This window comes from Sus scrofa, chromosome 7 (genome assembly GCF_054392235.1).
Source record: "Sus scrofa isolate SSC_HxYL_T2T_F1_AM1 chromosome 7, Sscrofa_HxYL_maternal_Yorkshire_Landrace_v2.0, whole genome shotgun sequence".
NCBI lineage: Eukaryota > Metazoa > Chordata > Mammalia > Artiodactyla > Suidae > Sus > Sus scrofa.
Window position 1 is genome coordinate 58,314,678 of NC_139389.1, and position 15,982 is coordinate 58,330,659.

Below are 15,982 nucleotides of genomic sequence, written 5' to 3' on the forward strand. Positions count from 1 at the left end.
GGCTCCCAGCCTTCCTGGATTCCTCCTGCCTCACTGCCTCCAAATTCCAGTAAACAGGCCTTTCTGCACTTTAAGGATTTTCTGACGGGAACCAGATGGGGGTAACAAAGTCATGAAAATGTGTGAATCATCTAAAAAAATATTTCAAAGTTGTGCCAGCCACAGTGTGATTCTCAGCACCTCCCGACGTGGCAGTGGGGAATCGCCTCAATTTTCTGCCCTGTGTTCATTCCCAACTTCCCACTCTGCTAATGACCCCCGCCCCTCGCCGCCTCTACACCCACACTTTTAAGTACTACTTCTGTTAATTAGTATTAATGTTTTTTGCATTTCCTGTGATACGCTAAGCACTTGACATAAACCGCCTTGTTCACGCTTCACGATAACCTAACAAGGTACGGGCTACTGTTTTCTCCGTGGCATGAAGAGGACACCAAGATTCATGGAAATTAAATGGTCAGACCCATGCTTCCCAGTATGATGGCCACCAGTCACACGTGGCTATTTTCATTTAACTCAAATTAAATAAAATGTAAAATTCCATGCTTCAGTCATAGTAGGCAGATTTCAATAGTTCAGTTAACCTGGAGTTCCCGTTGCAGCTCAGCAGATTAAGAACCTGGCTAGTATCCATGAGGATGCAGGTTCAATCCCTGGCCTTGCTCAGTGGGTTAAGGATCCAGCATTGCCGAAAGCTGCGGTGTAGGTCACAGGTGTGGCTCAGATCCCACGTTGCTGTGGCCGTGGTGTAGGCTGGCAGCTGCAGCTCCAATTTGACCCCTAACCTGGGAACATCCATGTACCACAGGTGCAGCCATAAAAAAAAGAAAGAAAAAAAGAGTTCAGTAGCCATATGTGGCTAGTAGCTGGTATATCAGACAACACAGAATAGAGCATGTCTATCATCTCAAAATTTCTAATGGGGGCTGCTGGTGTAGATCCAGCAAGCCTACTTTGTCCATCTGAGCCAGGATTCAAACTCAGAGCTCTCTGGCTCCAAGGCTATGGGTTGTGCTTTGTCTCTCCTTCATGGAGGCCCCTGTTCCCAGCATCTTCATTCAAAGACGGACTATAGGAGGAATCTGGGGGGTGCTGTAATTTAAATTTGCTGCTCTGGGACCCTCCAGCCTGAGTCCCTCTGGGTTTATCCTCAATGGTCTGGGAAGGACAGGCCCCTTGCCCCCTCCCACAAACTTCCTGCACCCAGCAAGGTCTGAGCCACACATACGGGGATCTGCTTCTGCCATTGGAAGATCCTGGATGTTTTCTCTTGATCTCAGAGTGTCTGGTGCCATCCTTGACCTAAGGAGACTGTCTGGTGCTCAGAGGGGAGGTGGCATCGAGGCAGCCATGGCGGGGGGCGGTGAGCCTTAGGAAAGAAGGGGAATGTTATACGCCTGTGTGGGGCAACTTGCAGAGTCCCTCTGTGTCCCTGGCCTTCCCTGCCTATCGCCTGTGCCTATGGCCCTTCTGGATTATTTGGGACAAAGCCAGCTTGGCCACATCTGCTTCTCCCTGGTTGGCCTTCCCATGTCAGAGCTTGGAGAAGGAAGGGAGGGGTGAAGCCCGGGTAGGAGAATTCTGCAGCCAGGACGGGATGCTGGGACAGCAGGGTGCACATGCCCCGGGATAGCCGTCTGGGAGTGGCCTGGGAGCACAGCAGCAGGACAGATAAATTGGCTTTGCAGACAGTTTTTGGGAAAGTCCTGATGGCGAGCCCCATGCAGCGGGGAGGCGGTGGGACTGGAACATGCTCTCAGCTCTCAGCCAGTCTTACTCCGCTCACAGCAGCCTGATGGATGGAGTCCCTCCATCTACCTGGAAGTCACTCCGGTCCCCTGACTGGTTTCCTCCATGACATCCACCCCTGACTCTTTAGCTTCAGAGATCTCAGGGGATAATTGTCAATGACAATGAATAGACCCTGAAAAAGTAACTTTTCTCCCCCCTGCTTTTTAGGGCTGCATTCGCAGCATCTGGAGGTTCCCAGGCTAGGGGTCCAATCAAAACTGCAGCTGCCAGCCTCCACCACAGCTGCAGCCACAGCAACGTGGGATCTGAGCTGCATCTTCAACCTACACCAGCTCCCTGACCCACTGAGCGAGGCGAGGGATCAGACCCAAATCCTCGTGGATACCAGTCAGGTTCATTACTGCTGAGCCACAATGATTACTTGGAAAGATCAACTTTGCTAATACCTGAGACTTTTTGAAAGAAGGACTCTGTGCTGAATAACAGCCCCTAAGGTGTCCCCATGCTAATCCTTGGGGATGGTGAATATGATGTGGCAAAGGGGACTCAGCTGGTGTGATTCAGTGAGGGCTTGTGAGATGGGAGGTGATCTGGATTATCTGGGTGGGCTCGGTGGAATCAAGTCCTTGAAAGAGGGAGTCAGGAGGGTCAGAGTCCGAGGAAAGAGATGTGATGAGTAGCATGTTGGAGTGGCTCGAAGATGTAGGAAGGGGCCACTAGCCAAGGAGTACAAGTGGCCTCTAGAATCTGCAAAAGGCCAGGAACGGATTCCCCCCTGGAGCTTCCTGTTGGAACCAGCCAGGCTGATACCCTGACTGCTGACTCAGTAAAACTGATTTCAGACTTCTGACCTCCAAAGACTGTCAGACTAGAAATCTCTGTTGTTTGAAGCCGCAAAATTTGTGGTAAGTTGTTCCAATAGCCAGAGGAAGCGAATACCAATTCCAAAAGGAGTTATTTTCTCAGCTTTGCCATGTACCGGTTCTCTATCTTCCACTGAGCTGCTTCAAAGAAACCACTAGCTCCCTGAGTTTGCAGAAGTCCAAAACAGTAAACATCCTTAAAAAGACTGCAGATTCACCCACGGGATGTGTGCTGGGTGAAGGGGTCGGGGGAGGAGCCCCTCCCATGAATGAGAGAGCAATGTGTGGTCACGTCTGTGGGTACTGCTCTGAGCTCATTCTGACAGCAGCCCTTGCATGTGGGCATCAGCGGTGCCATGGGGCTGAGCTCTGTTGCTCCGGTCAAGGTCACAGGGAAAGCCAGGTGGTGTCTGTGGTGTGGTTCGGGCTGTGTCTCAACACAAGAGAGAGTTGCTCTCTGTAATTGCATCCTCAAAAGGAACAGAAAGCGCCTCCGACCAGGTCAGCCGTCTCAGTGATGAGCTGAATGTAGAGGCGGCTTTTTTATTTCAGAAAAGATTTGGGGATTGTTGTGGAGGCAACACTCAAAGACAGTTCCAAAGGTCCAAGCTCTTGTCACTCCGCGCCCTTCTTAAGGTGCGTTTACTGCCCAGATGGAGGAGAAGTGGGTTGGAAGGGGGAAGCGAAATGGATTTGACAAGAGATTGAGTGGAGGGGTGGGATGGGGACTGTAGAGAGAAAAGTGGAGGAGCAGGTACAGCCCAAAATTGAGGGACCTAGGCCAATAGCTGAATGGAAGGGGCCACAGGGTTGGGTAAAAGGCTCTTTGGACGGTCAGGTTTTTTTTTATGTTACTCAATGACTTTTTTACATTTATAGTTGTACAATGATCACCACAACCCAATTTTATAACATTTCCATCCCAAACCCCCAGCATCCCCCCAACCCCCAACATCTCTCCTTTTTCAGTCTGTGAGTCAGTATCTGTTCTGCAAAGAAGTTCATTCTGTCCTTTTTTCATATTCCACATGTCAGTGATAGCATTTGATGTGGGTGTCTCATTGTCTGACTGACTTCACTTCACATAATAATTTCTAGGTCCATCCATGTTGCTAAAAATGCTGTTATTTCATTCCTTTTCGTGGCTGAGTAATATTCCATTGTGTATATGTTCTACATCTTCTTTATCCACTCCTCTGTCGATGGACAGTTAGGTTGTTTCCATGTCTTGGCTATTGTATAGAGTGCTGCAATGAACATTGGAGTACATGTATCTTTTCGAGTCATGGTTTTCTCTGGATAGATGCCCAGGAGTGGGATTGGTGGATCGAACAGTAGTTCTCTTTTTAGTTTTCTGAGGAATCTCCATGCTGTTTTCCACAGTGGTTGCACCAGTTTATATTCCCACCAACAGTGTCATAGGGTTCCTTTTCCTCCACACCCTCTGCAGCACTTATTGTTTGTAGACTTTTTGATGATGGCCATTCTGGCTGGTGTAAGGTGTTATGACTGTCAGTTTTTTAAAGATGGGAAGGCCTAGATGAGTTTGAAAACAGAACATAAGAAACCCAAACTAGGGGAAAAAATGAAGCTACTAGAAGGGGTTATTGGAGTCAAGGCCAAAGAGACTATGGGAAAGGGTGGGGCTGGGGTCAGTGGCCCAAGGGAGGGAGCATCCTCTCCTTCAAGGCCAGCTGGAGGGAGGAAGGTCATGGTAAGGTCAACACAGAGTAGGGTGCACACTCTCTTTCACCCTTCTCTATGGTACCATGGAAGCATCCAGAGCCCGGCTGCAGTGCTGGACACAGAAACTCCAATCTGATTATTTCTAGAAAATCCAATTGTAGATAACACACTCTACAGGATGTTGAGGAAAGAAGGACACAGATTTGCCTACTTCAACAGAGTATGGATCTGCACTGCTTTGTAGCAATGGCTTAAAGGGAGGGTTTATGTCCCTAACAATTCCACCTGGGAGGCGGTCCAGGGTGTGAGCTCTGTGGCATCATCCAGGGTCTGGGTTTCTTCTCTCTTGTTGCCCCGCCATCTCGAGGGCTTGGCTCTCGTGTGCTTGGCACATCTGGCTCACCCACAATGTCCACCTCCCAGCCCTGGGGACGAGCAGGAGCCACCGAAGGGTTCACGCATTGCTTCTGCATCCTAAGACCACAACAGCCTGCCGTGAGGCTGGGAAAACGTGGTTGTCCCAGGGAGCCTGTGAGTAGCTAAAGTAGAAGATTTAAGGACCGACAAGCAGTAGGAGAGACAGACACTGGGGCGGGGGGCAAATAGCCTTTTCTGCCATAGGCTTTGGACATAAGTGTGCATGAATGCCTCTCACGCCAAGCTCTTCATCCAGGCAACGTACCTCCTTGGGCTTCCTTCTTCTGTGCAGTGGAGCTCAAGCCACGGGGGCCACAATGCACCACATGAGCAACAGCTGCGGAAGCACGTGACAGGGGTACATGCAGCACCTCTGATTCCCCACGTTCCCCCCCATTTCTACCCCAGGGAAACCAATGTATCTGCACATCGGGGAGGAGATAGACGGTGTAGACATGAGGGCCGAGGTTGGGCTCCTGAGCCGGAACATCGTGGTGATGGGGGAGATGGAGGATAAATGCTACCCCTACAGCGACCACATCTGCGACTTCTTTGACTTTGACACCTTTGGGGGCCACATCAAGGTATGGGTCTGCCTGGTTGAGACCGTCAACCCACCCCAGGAGAATTCCCAAGGTGCCAGCCTGTGGGCAGGGATTCTTGGTGGGGAGGGAATGGGGGGAAGGGGCAAAAGGTAGACCAAGGGAAGAGGGCCTTCTAGAAGCCGGAGGAGTCTTTCGTATTATGCGTTGGTATGCAGTTCCATCTGCCAAGGGGATACAAGAGAGATGATAGAAGAATGTCTCTCAGCTCCCCTGTCACAAGCACGTCACACTGTGCTCCCCGCCTTCACGATTTTCAGCCTTCAGTCATGGCGTTCATCCCTTTCTTCATTATTTAACCTTGATCATTTCCTAAAAGAACTGGCATTTAGCTCAGAAAAAGCCACATTTACAACAGATCCATTTAAATGGAGTTCCCTGGTGGCCTAGTGGCTAAGGGCTCAGCATTGTCACTGCTGTGGCTCAGGTTCAGTCGCTGCCCTGGAGAACCTGCCATATGCTATGGGTGCAGACAAAAAAAATTATATCTATATACATGTAAAAATTATTAACAGAGAAGAAGAGGGAGTTTCTGTCCTGGCTCAGTGGAAACGAATCTGACTAGTATCCATGAGGACACAGGTTTGATCCCTGGCCTCGTGCAGTGGGTTAAGAATCCGGTGTTGCCATGAGCTCTGATGTAGGTCACAGACGCAGCTCGATTCTGGTGTTGCTGTGGCTGTGGTGTAGGCCGGCGGCTACAGCTCTGATTAGACCCCTAGCCTGGGAGCCTCCATATGCCACAGGTGCAGCTCTAAACAAACAAACAAACAAAAACAGAGGAGAAGAACCAGAAGTTTTAGTATTACATCTGCCTGCGAATTTCTTGATGGAGACTCAGGGCCAAAGCAGAGATGATGAGCTGCCGTGTTCTCACTGCAGAATAAAGACAAATGGTATCAGTTCATTGGAGCTCACGTTTTCCTAGCGCTGAGCTCAAAGAGGAATTTCTTTTGCATCTCTTTATAAGGTGGCTTTACTTGGCATCGTGACTATCCTGAGACACCCCGCTAGACTTCATGTGGCCACTGCTTCCAATGATTTGAGATTACAGCTGATAGAATAAAAACTAACTATAGAATAAAAACTCAGTAGCATCTTAGAGATTTGTGAAGACGATTCTCTTGAAGCTAAAATTGTGTGTTTTAAGGATAAGACATTTTGATAATCTAACTGAAAGCAATAATGGAGTAAAAGTTACAGAGTTCGTAATGGGGGCCTGGCTGGCATAGGTAAGACCATTTTTTGTTCCCCAGCCCTACCTTACACGATTCTGAGCAGGCCTTGCCCCTGCTTATTAAAAGCTAAATGGTGCTCCTTAGTCACTGCAACCTCCAAAAACACTTCTACCTATTTCTAGCCAGTTTCTGACAAAGAGGTAGGAGCAGGTATAATTTTCAGGTGAGTAATTCATTAGAGAGACTAAAGCAAAAATGGCAAGTTTGTTACCCAAGCTGCTGCCACCCCATTTCCCATTTTGAGGGTCATCTCTGAGTGATCAAAGCACCCCTTCCTACTTGGCCCCAAAGCCTCAGAATCATTCTCAACACAGCTCCCTAGAGCAGCCATGACTCGAGTTGGCATTCCAGTGACCCCTGTATTTGGAGGGAATGGTTAGCATGTCCCTAAGTCATCCTTCTCCAGTCGAAGTCGGCTGAGCTCAACTTCTGAGAGTGATCATTTTGGAACTGTGCCTTTATGGTGAGTTCCTGGAGTGTAGACGTTTAGTGTGATGAAGTGGTTCCCTTGGAATGTGCAGGAATGACTCGAGCCCTGAGCACGTGGAGCACCCTACAACACACACACACACACACACACACACACACACACACACACACACACTACCAGAATCATGGGCTGATGAAGACCTCCGGCTCCCCAAAAAAATAAAAATCAAGAAAAAAAAAAGGAATTCCCATTGTGGCTCAGTGGTAACAAACCCGACTAGTATCCACGGGGACACGGGTTCAATCCCTGGCCTCGCTCAGTGGGTTAAGGAAACACCATTGCCGTGAGCTGTGGTGTAGGTTGAAGACGTGGCTTGGATCCCAAGTGGCTATGGCTGTTGTGTAGACTGGCAGCTGCCACTCTGATTTGACCCTTAGCCTGAGAACTTCCATATGCCTTGGGTGTGACCTAATAAGACACACACACACACACACACACACACACACACACACACACACACACACACAAGACCCCCAGCTCGGCATCCCCTTCTCACAGCCAAGGGAGGGACTCATGTGACGAACCAAGCACAGGCTGTCCCTGCCCTGGGTCCACCTGTCTCTGGATTCCCCAGCCCCCCTCCTGCTTTTTGCTAGCCTTATTGTCCCCTTATAACACTCCATGGTTCAAGAGGCGGGGCAGGAGGATTGAGGCTACAGCTCAGGTGCTGCGCAATCCCACCGCCCCCTCCATCCCCAGCAGCTGCCTCGCCCCATCCCTCTGTCATTACCTTGTCCCCCTTGAGGTAGGAGGAGCCAGGCATCTTAACCCATTTGCAGAGAAGACCTTTGGTTTACGGAGCACCCGAGGCAGGGATGGATGGAGCAATTTGGGGACAACCTATGTGCACTGTCAGAATGTGGGCACCAGCGAGGGGGATTGGGGACTCATGGATGCCTTCTGACTCATGGATCTCCTCTCCCAGTTTGCACTGGGGTTCAAGGCCGCACACATGGAGGGCGTGGAGCTGAAGCACATGGGCCAACAGCTGGTGGGTCAGTACCCGATTCACTTCCACCTGGTGGGCGATGTGGATGAAAGGGGAGGCTACGACCCGCCCACATACATCAAGGGCCTCTCCATCCACCACACCTTCTCTCGCTGCGTCACCGTCCACGGCTCCAATGGCTTGTTGGTAAGCACTGCCTTCCCTGGCAAACAAGGGATCTAGAGCCCCCCCACCACCACCCTCTCACCCTCTCCCTGCATGCCAGTCTGCCCCCTGCTGGGCCCAGGGACTGTTAGCAATGGCAAGATGTTTGCATCCCGTGACCTGGGCCACAGCCACTGGGGGCTGAACCATCCTTAGCTCAGATTTTAGAAGGATTACAACAGAGAGCAGGTCACTGACCAAAGAGGAAGGAGAAAATAGGAGTGTATCTTTGCCAAAGAGCACCAGAGATGGGTGAGCAATGGGTTTGTGGGGGTCCCTGGGAGTCTATTGCTTGGTGCAGTTCAGTTTCCCTGGGGATCATTCCATGGCTATGTGGCATGACAGATCTGTTACATTAAGGCCGTGGTAGCGGTAGGCCTTTTCTTAAACCACGTGCCTTCAGAGTAAGCACTGCTGGGAGAAATGCCTTAAGTAGTATATTGGTTTATGCATGTATACATGTGTGTTGGGGGCGGGGCTTGGTTTTTGTTTTTGTTTTTTCCAGGGCTGCACCTGCGGCATGTGGAAATTCCCAGGCTAGGGGTTGATTAGGAGCTACGGCTGCTGGCCAGAGCCACAGCCACAGCAACACCAGATCCAAGCTGCATCTGTGACCTACACCACAGCTCATGGCAGCGCCGGATCCTTAACCCACTGAGAGAGGCCAGGGATCGAACCCGCATATTCATGGATACTAGTCGGGTTCGTAACCTGCTGAGCCACAATGGGAACTCCTGTTTTTGATTTGCACAAATATTTTTGCACTAAATTGACCCTTCTTTAAATGAACTCAATTTACGTATATTCTCTATAAACTTCTAAAGCCGAATGTCTCAAACTGGCACCCTGCAAGCTGAACTCAGCCTGTGCTTTGTTCAGCTGATGCCATGTTTAGAGAAACATTTGATAATTTTCACACTAAACTGATAATTTTACATGAAATGGAGCTTTCTTTAAGTGAACTAAACTCATATCCTCTATCAACTTTTAAACCGGATCTCTCAGAACAGCACCCAGCAAGCTGAACCCAGGGACCAGATGTGTTTTGTTTGGCTTTGGTGTTTTTTGTTGTTGTTGTTTTGGGTTTTGTTTTTTGTCTTTTGTCTTTTGTCTTTCATCCTTTTAAGGCTGCACCCACGGCATGTGGAGGTTCCCAGGCTATGGGTCTAATTGGAGCTACAGCTGCCAGCCTACACCACAGCCACAGCAAAGCCAGATCTGAGCCACATCTGCAACCTATAGCACAGCTCATGGCAACACCAGATCCTTAACCCGCTGAGCAAGGCCAGGGATCGAACCCGCAACCTCATGGTTCCTAATCGGATTCGTTTCTGCTGCGCCATGATGGGAACTCCGGCTTAGGTGTTTAAAGAAACATTTGAGTTTCTTTTCATCCTTTAAAAATGTAGAGGTGGAGTTTCCTGGTGGCACAGTGGGTTAAGGATCCGGCGTTGTCACTGCTGTGGTTTGAGTCACTGCTCTGTCACAGGTTTGGTCCTTGGGCAGCAGCTTCCACATGCTAAGGGTGTGGCCAAAAACAGTCGAGATTTCATATGAACATCTGGTTTCTTGGCTTCTCTTGAAAAGTAGACTGGATTGGCAGCACCAGGCCCACACTCCTGCATGGCAACACTGAACTAGGGCAAAGCCCCAGCATCCCGCCAAGCCGGGCCCGTCCCCTCTGACTTACCCCATGCCCATCATATCCTAGGACATTGCAGTGAATGCCCCAGGCCAGGCCACTCCTTGTGTCCCCTGTTTACCTCCATGGGCACTTGAGTTTGTGACCCCTGCTTTCATCCAAACATAACGATCCTTCTCTCCATGTATGTGATGATGGGAAGTGAGGAGGCCTGGCAGCATGTGGCTGGTGAAGCCACTTTCAGTTCTAGTCTCGATGCTCTTATATTAGAAAGGACTGCCTCCTGTCTCTGTGGGTTTGTTTTGTTTTTTGTCTTTTTAGGGCCACACCCTCAGCACATGGACGTTCCCAGGCTAGGGGTCGAATCGGAGCTGCAGCTGCTGGCCTACACCACAGCCACAGCCACGCCAGATCCAAGCTGTGTCTGCGACCTACACCACACCACTAGTCAGATTCATTTCCACTGAGCCACAACGAAGACTCAGATTTAAAACCCACTGAGGGGGAGTTCCTGTTGTGGCATAGTGGTAACGAACCTGACTAGTATCTGGGAGGATTCGGGTTTGATCCCTGACCCTGCTCAGTGAGTTAGGATCTGGCATTGCCGTGAGCTGTGGTGTAGGTGGCAGACATGGCTCAGATCCGGCATTTCTGTGGCTGTGGTGTAGGACGGGAGCTGCAGCTCCAATTCAACCCCTAACCTGGAAACCTCCATATGTTGCAAGTGCGGCCCTAAAAAAGACAAAAAAAAAAAAAAAAAAGAAAGAAAGAAATCCACTGAGGGAAAAACCTCACTGAGGGAGTTCCCTGGTAGCTCAATGGGCTAAGGATCCAGCGTTATCAGACAGATTTAGAATAAATTCAGAAGGTCAGGGATGCAGGAGAAGACACAGGATGAGCTTGGGCTCTGGCTTCTCCATCTGGCTGCCTGTTACTAGCCATGTGACCTGGAGCAGGTCATTTTACCTCCCCAGGCCTCAGTCGCCTCTTCTGTAAAGTGGGGAGCAAAGGAAATGAAGTGCCGAGCCAGGGGCCTGGCACACCCTGGGCCCCGAGAGCAGGGGGTCGGTGGTTCTGTTTGCCCATGTGGTTTGCTGAGGGAAAACAATGATGGCCGTCCCAGGCCTTCCCATCCAGGTTAGTGACGATGCTGAGAATGGGCCGTGAAAAGAATCATGCAGATTTGGGGAAGAAACGTAGTAGGCCTGAGTCTTAGAGGCTCTCCTTTAAGCATCTAGGTAATGATTTGTCATTAACTTTAGCTTCAGTTTGGCTATGTGTAATGTTCCTCAAGAGAAAACTATTAAGATTCCTAGAAGGCTGAATGTCCAGGTCTGAGTTGGTTTGAGTGGAAGCTGTTCTGAATCTCACATACATATGTGCACGTGCGTGTGCACACACACACACATGCACACCCGCTTGCCCTGTGGACAGAGGGATGTCTTTCCCATCTTCTTGCTGTGTGGCCTTGGGCAAGCTCTTTCACTGGTGAGGGCTTCGCTTCCCTCCCTTGTGCTCTGCAGAACACAACGATTATTCCTTATGACCATTCAGTCCAAAAAACAATATCTGAAATATTTCCAGCCATCTTAGTAATAGCAAACCTTCCTCTGAGCAGTGAACTTGGGTTTCAGTGGAGAACAGGCTCACGGAGAGGAAGCAGCGGGGCAAGAAGTGCTGCGGGTGGGGCTGGAGGGCTGCTCTCGGGAGGGGGCCTCTGTGCAGGGATGCAGGTTGGGGAGAGGCTGGGAGAGTTCGCACAGGCCTGGAGTCTGAGTTAATGAAGACAGGCAGGAGAGAGAGAGCCGCGGGGTGGGATGGAGGGCAGGCGAGGAATGGCCCCGGAAGTGGCTCCTTTGGAACAGCCAGATGGGTGAGTTGCAGCAGAGATAGATTTTTGGAGTCAGAGCCTTGGACATCTTTTTAGAGCCCAAAGACCTGGCTGTCTTGCATACTAAAGCCTTCCTCCCATCTGGCCCCCAGGGGTGCAGGCCACCAGATGGGGAGAGCCTCCGTCAACTCCCTGGGTATTGTCCAGGAGCCGTGCTTAGCCAAGGCAACAGTGCACCCTTATCCTGGTGGCCACGTGGGGCTCCAACCACATTCCACTCAGAGCCATGCCTGATGGCCCAGCTGGTGGTTAGAACCTGGAGCCCGCAGGCCTAGGCGGCCTTTCAAGGAGAAATCAAACGGCCATAGCTTAGAATCTCGTTGAAGTACAGGCCTTTCTGGGCCAGAGAGACAGTAGCATAATGGAGGGCATTCTGTACCCTTCCCCAAGAGCCACCCCCCCGACGGGAGTTGGGGTTTTTGGATTAGCACCTTACCCTGTAAAGGCTCCTCCGCTGGGGTGGACAGTTCCCCATTCAGAAATGCTGCCTTGAGAGCTGGACTCTCTCCACCAGTATTTTATGTTTGCTCCCTTCATTTTGGCTCAAAGGATTTACCAATGGCTATGTTTAGAAAGATGTTTTTAGCCGATGGGATGAAAAGAAGCCAAAAGCAGACCAAGACTCCAGATCCTAACCAGTACAGACCAAGACTGTACTCTGATTTAGAGTGCATAGGCCACTCAAGAGCATCATGAATGCGTTTTCTCTAAGGCCACCCCAGTCTGGAGATGCCCTAGACCCCAGACAGGCAGTCACTGGCTTACTGGAAAAAAGGGCACCTAAGGTATGCACAGTACGTAGGTGCCTGAAAAGTAACTCCAATTAGACCCCTAGCCTGGGAACCTCCATATGTCATGAGTGCAGCCCTAGAAAAGACAAAAAAAAAAAAACAAAAAAAAAAAAAAAAAAAAAACCCACAGTTGCTGTTAGGAGTTCCCAGGTGGTCTAGTGGTTAGTGCTTCCATCTCTGCAGCCCACGTTCAATCTCTGGTCTGGGAACTGAGATCCCACCTCAAGCCACAGGCAAACGAACAAAACGCACTTAATGTCGATGATCCCAGAGCCCTTTTTTCACACCACTTCTGCATCTCACAGAGTTGGTGTTGTGAACAACAGCGTTTGGGACACGCCTTTCATTGTACAGACACTGTTGATAGTGTCCTTCTTGAAACTGAGTCATTTGTAGCAAAGCTGCGGGATGCTGGCAGGTGGGGGCAAAGGCTGCCTTCCAAGGATGGTTCTACCACACTGTATCTGCAGGGGACAGCTGCAGGTTTACAGTGGGCTCTCTGGACATTCTAATGTGCGCTTCTGAGCTCTGAGGCAGGACGCAGGGGGGTCACTTCATTGCCCCTCCTGGAAGACAACGAATCCATTCTAGTTCCCGTGAGGAAGATTAAAAAAGACACCAATGTGGATTCTATTTCTTTTCTTCTCCCTTCCTGTTGTAGGGCAGAGTGAATGCGAGACGTAAACATGTTGTTTGCTTCTTGCTCACCATCATCACTGCTCAAAATGTATTATCTTTGTATATAAACACCCCCCATAGCAACCAGGGTGTCCCCAGCAGATTGCCCCACTGGCAATACAGGTCATGGCCAATGCAACTCCAGGGGGCGCCATCCGTGGACTGCAGCCGGTCTCCAAGCCCTCTAGCTTTTTAGTGAGACACCTTTCCCTTGGCGTTCTACTAAAGACAGCTGGAGGAGTTCCCGTCGTGGTTCAGCAGAAATGAATCTGACTAGCATCCATGAGCATTAAGGTTCGATCCCTGACCTTGCTCAGTGGGTTAAGGATCCAGCATTGCCGTGAGCTGTGGTGTAGGTCGCAGATGCGGCTCGGATCCGGTGTTGCTGTGGCTGTGGTGTAGGCTGGTGGCTACAGCTCCCATCTGACCCCTAGCCTGGGACCCTCCATATGCTGCAGAAGTGGCCCTAAAAAGACCAAAAAAAAAAAAAAAAAAAAAAAGACAGCCGGAGTTCCTTTACCTATATGGTGGGAAACTCCGTGTTCTCTCTCCCAGCCTCAAAGCTCTGGGAACTGTGGGCAAGGCTTCTGTTTTCCGTGGTTTCCCCTTTTGCCAGTTTTGAATTTAGCCGCACTCACGTCTTGATTGCTGAGCTGCTCTCATCTCTCCACCGGAGCTCCAGTGAGGAACCTAGACTCCTGACTTTATTTCCCCCCGCCCCCCCTAAAGTTTCACCGGCCAGGGTTTGCACTGGTGGAGTGGGGTAAGAGAGGAGGAGGAGGAGGAGGGGTGGATGACAGACAAGCACAGCCATCATCTCTGCGGAGGGAGAACGGGTCCCTCTTCTTAAGCCCCGCCCTCCCCTCCACCTGGTCCTGGAGGTCTCACCTCCTCTTCTCCCCACCTCTGATGCGCTGCCTTAGAAACTCAGGCTCTCCCTTATAAGACAGAGTAATTGGCTTCTCTCTTTCCTTTCCCAGTGTCTATTTGCATATCCAAAAACTCATTAACACGCTCTGCAAAACAAATTACCGCCTACTCCAAGGCTGTTTTCTTTAGCAGCTCAAAAAAAGAAAAACGCAAAAGCTCAGAAATTACAGTCTTCCTTTAATATGATCGTATTTGCCATCAAGTTACTCCCTAAGAAAATTCCTGTTGTGGCTCAGTGGTAACAAACCTGACTAGTATCCTTGAGGACATGGATTTGATCCCTGACTTTTGCTGGGGGGTGGGTTAAGGATCCGGTGCTGCCATGAGCTGTGGTGTGGGTGGCAGATGTGGCTCGGATCCTGCGTTGCTGTGGCTGTGGTGTAGGCTGGCAGCTGTGGCTCTAATATGACCCCTAGCCTGGGAACTTCCATATGCCATAGGTTCAGCCCTAAAAAGCAAAAAACAACAACCAAAAAAAGTTACTAAGAGGAATGATATCATACCCACCCTAGAAGGCAGACTGGGGTATATAGTATATTTCTGTTTGTGATTGTTTTAAACAGCAATTTCTTTTTTGCGCTGCACAGACCTTGGAGGAGGAGGTCATCAGGGGCAATTTTGTGATCCTTTGCCCTTATTTGCATAGAATGGTTCCATTTTACACCTGTTGTCCCAGATTAATTACCAGTGGCACCGCCTTTCACGCTCAAAAATGTCCTGGTTCAGGGAGGCCAGTGGTTCCCTGGTGGCCTGGAAATTAAGGATCCGGTGTTGTCATTGCTATGGCAAGGGTTCAATCCCTGCCTGAGAATTCCCACATGCCACAGCCACAGCCGCAAAACAATATCCTGGTTCAGGCAATAAACTAAATGGCCCCCCAACTGAAGCAGCTCCTGAGAGCTGAGAAATTTTATCCTTCACGACTTCACGCCTAGACTCCACCTAACAACAGTTGAAGACTTAAAACAGCTCTCAGGAATCGAGTTCATGATTGCCAGGGAAGATAGCCAGAAGAACAAAGGAAAAATAGAATTTGTGCGGGAGGATGGCAGGGAGCTTACCACTGCTTCTGTGTGGCATGCATGGGGACCTGGTGACCCCCAGAAGGGCCACATGTATTTGTTTATCCAGCGACTCTATCTATCTATCTATCTATCTATCTATCTATCTATCTATCTATCTATCTATCTATGTGTCAAGCTATGCCACAGTTTAAATATCTATTTCTGGGAAATGTTCTAAGGAAGAACAATCCTAAAATGTTGGAGACAGAAGAGATTTTAGAAGTCACCCTAAGGACTCAGGCAAATCACACAGCTAGTTTCTGGGGGAGCCAAGACTTGAACTTGTGTCTTCTATTCCTGGCCCAGGGCTTTCTTCTATCATGCTTCTCTCTTGACTCTCTATGCCGACCTCACCCCACTCCTAATGAGAAGAAAGAAATGCAACACAAGATGGGAAATATTTTTTTTCTTGGTGCTATAGAGAATTGATTAGTACACAAATTTTGGATCAAACAGATGGAGAAGCAAGTCTCAATCTGTCCTTGCAAAAGGGAAGTGACTTGGGCAACTTTCTAAGTCTCAGTGTCTCAGGAGAAACAGAACAGTGGTTGTGATGAGGATCAAATGAGATAATGTATGCACAACATTTCACACCCAGGAAATAGTAGTTATTTTATACAGTGAGCATTTTTCTCTCCATAGCACACCTCAAGGGGCTTGAAGGCAATTTTTTTTTTTTTTTTTTTGTCTTTTTGCTATTTCTTTGGGCCGCTCCCGCAGCATATGGAGGTTCCCAGGCTAGGGGTCTAATCGGAGCTGCAGCCACCAGCCTACGCCAGAGCCAC

The 15,982-nt window shown here is 49.6% G+C and overlaps 1 protein-coding gene across 5 annotated transcripts in view; it reads left to right on the top strand.

Moving 5' to 3' along the window:
• The window catches only part of CEMIP (cell migration inducing hyaluronidase 1), a 170,225-nt gene that overhangs the window by 115,190 nt on the left and 39,053 nt on the right, over positions 1 to 15,982 (top strand). For all 5 annotated transcript variants that reach the window (XM_084968398.1, XM_021098863.2, XM_021098867.2 and 2 more), the window contains 2 exons: positions 5,127 to 5,302; positions 7,974 to 8,183. In XM_084968398.1, coding sequence (XP_084824524.1) covers positions 5,127 to 5,302; positions 7,974 to 8,183 — 386 coding nt within the window. The remainder of the gene's footprint in view (positions 1 to 5,126; positions 5,303 to 7,973; positions 8,184 to 15,982) is intronic.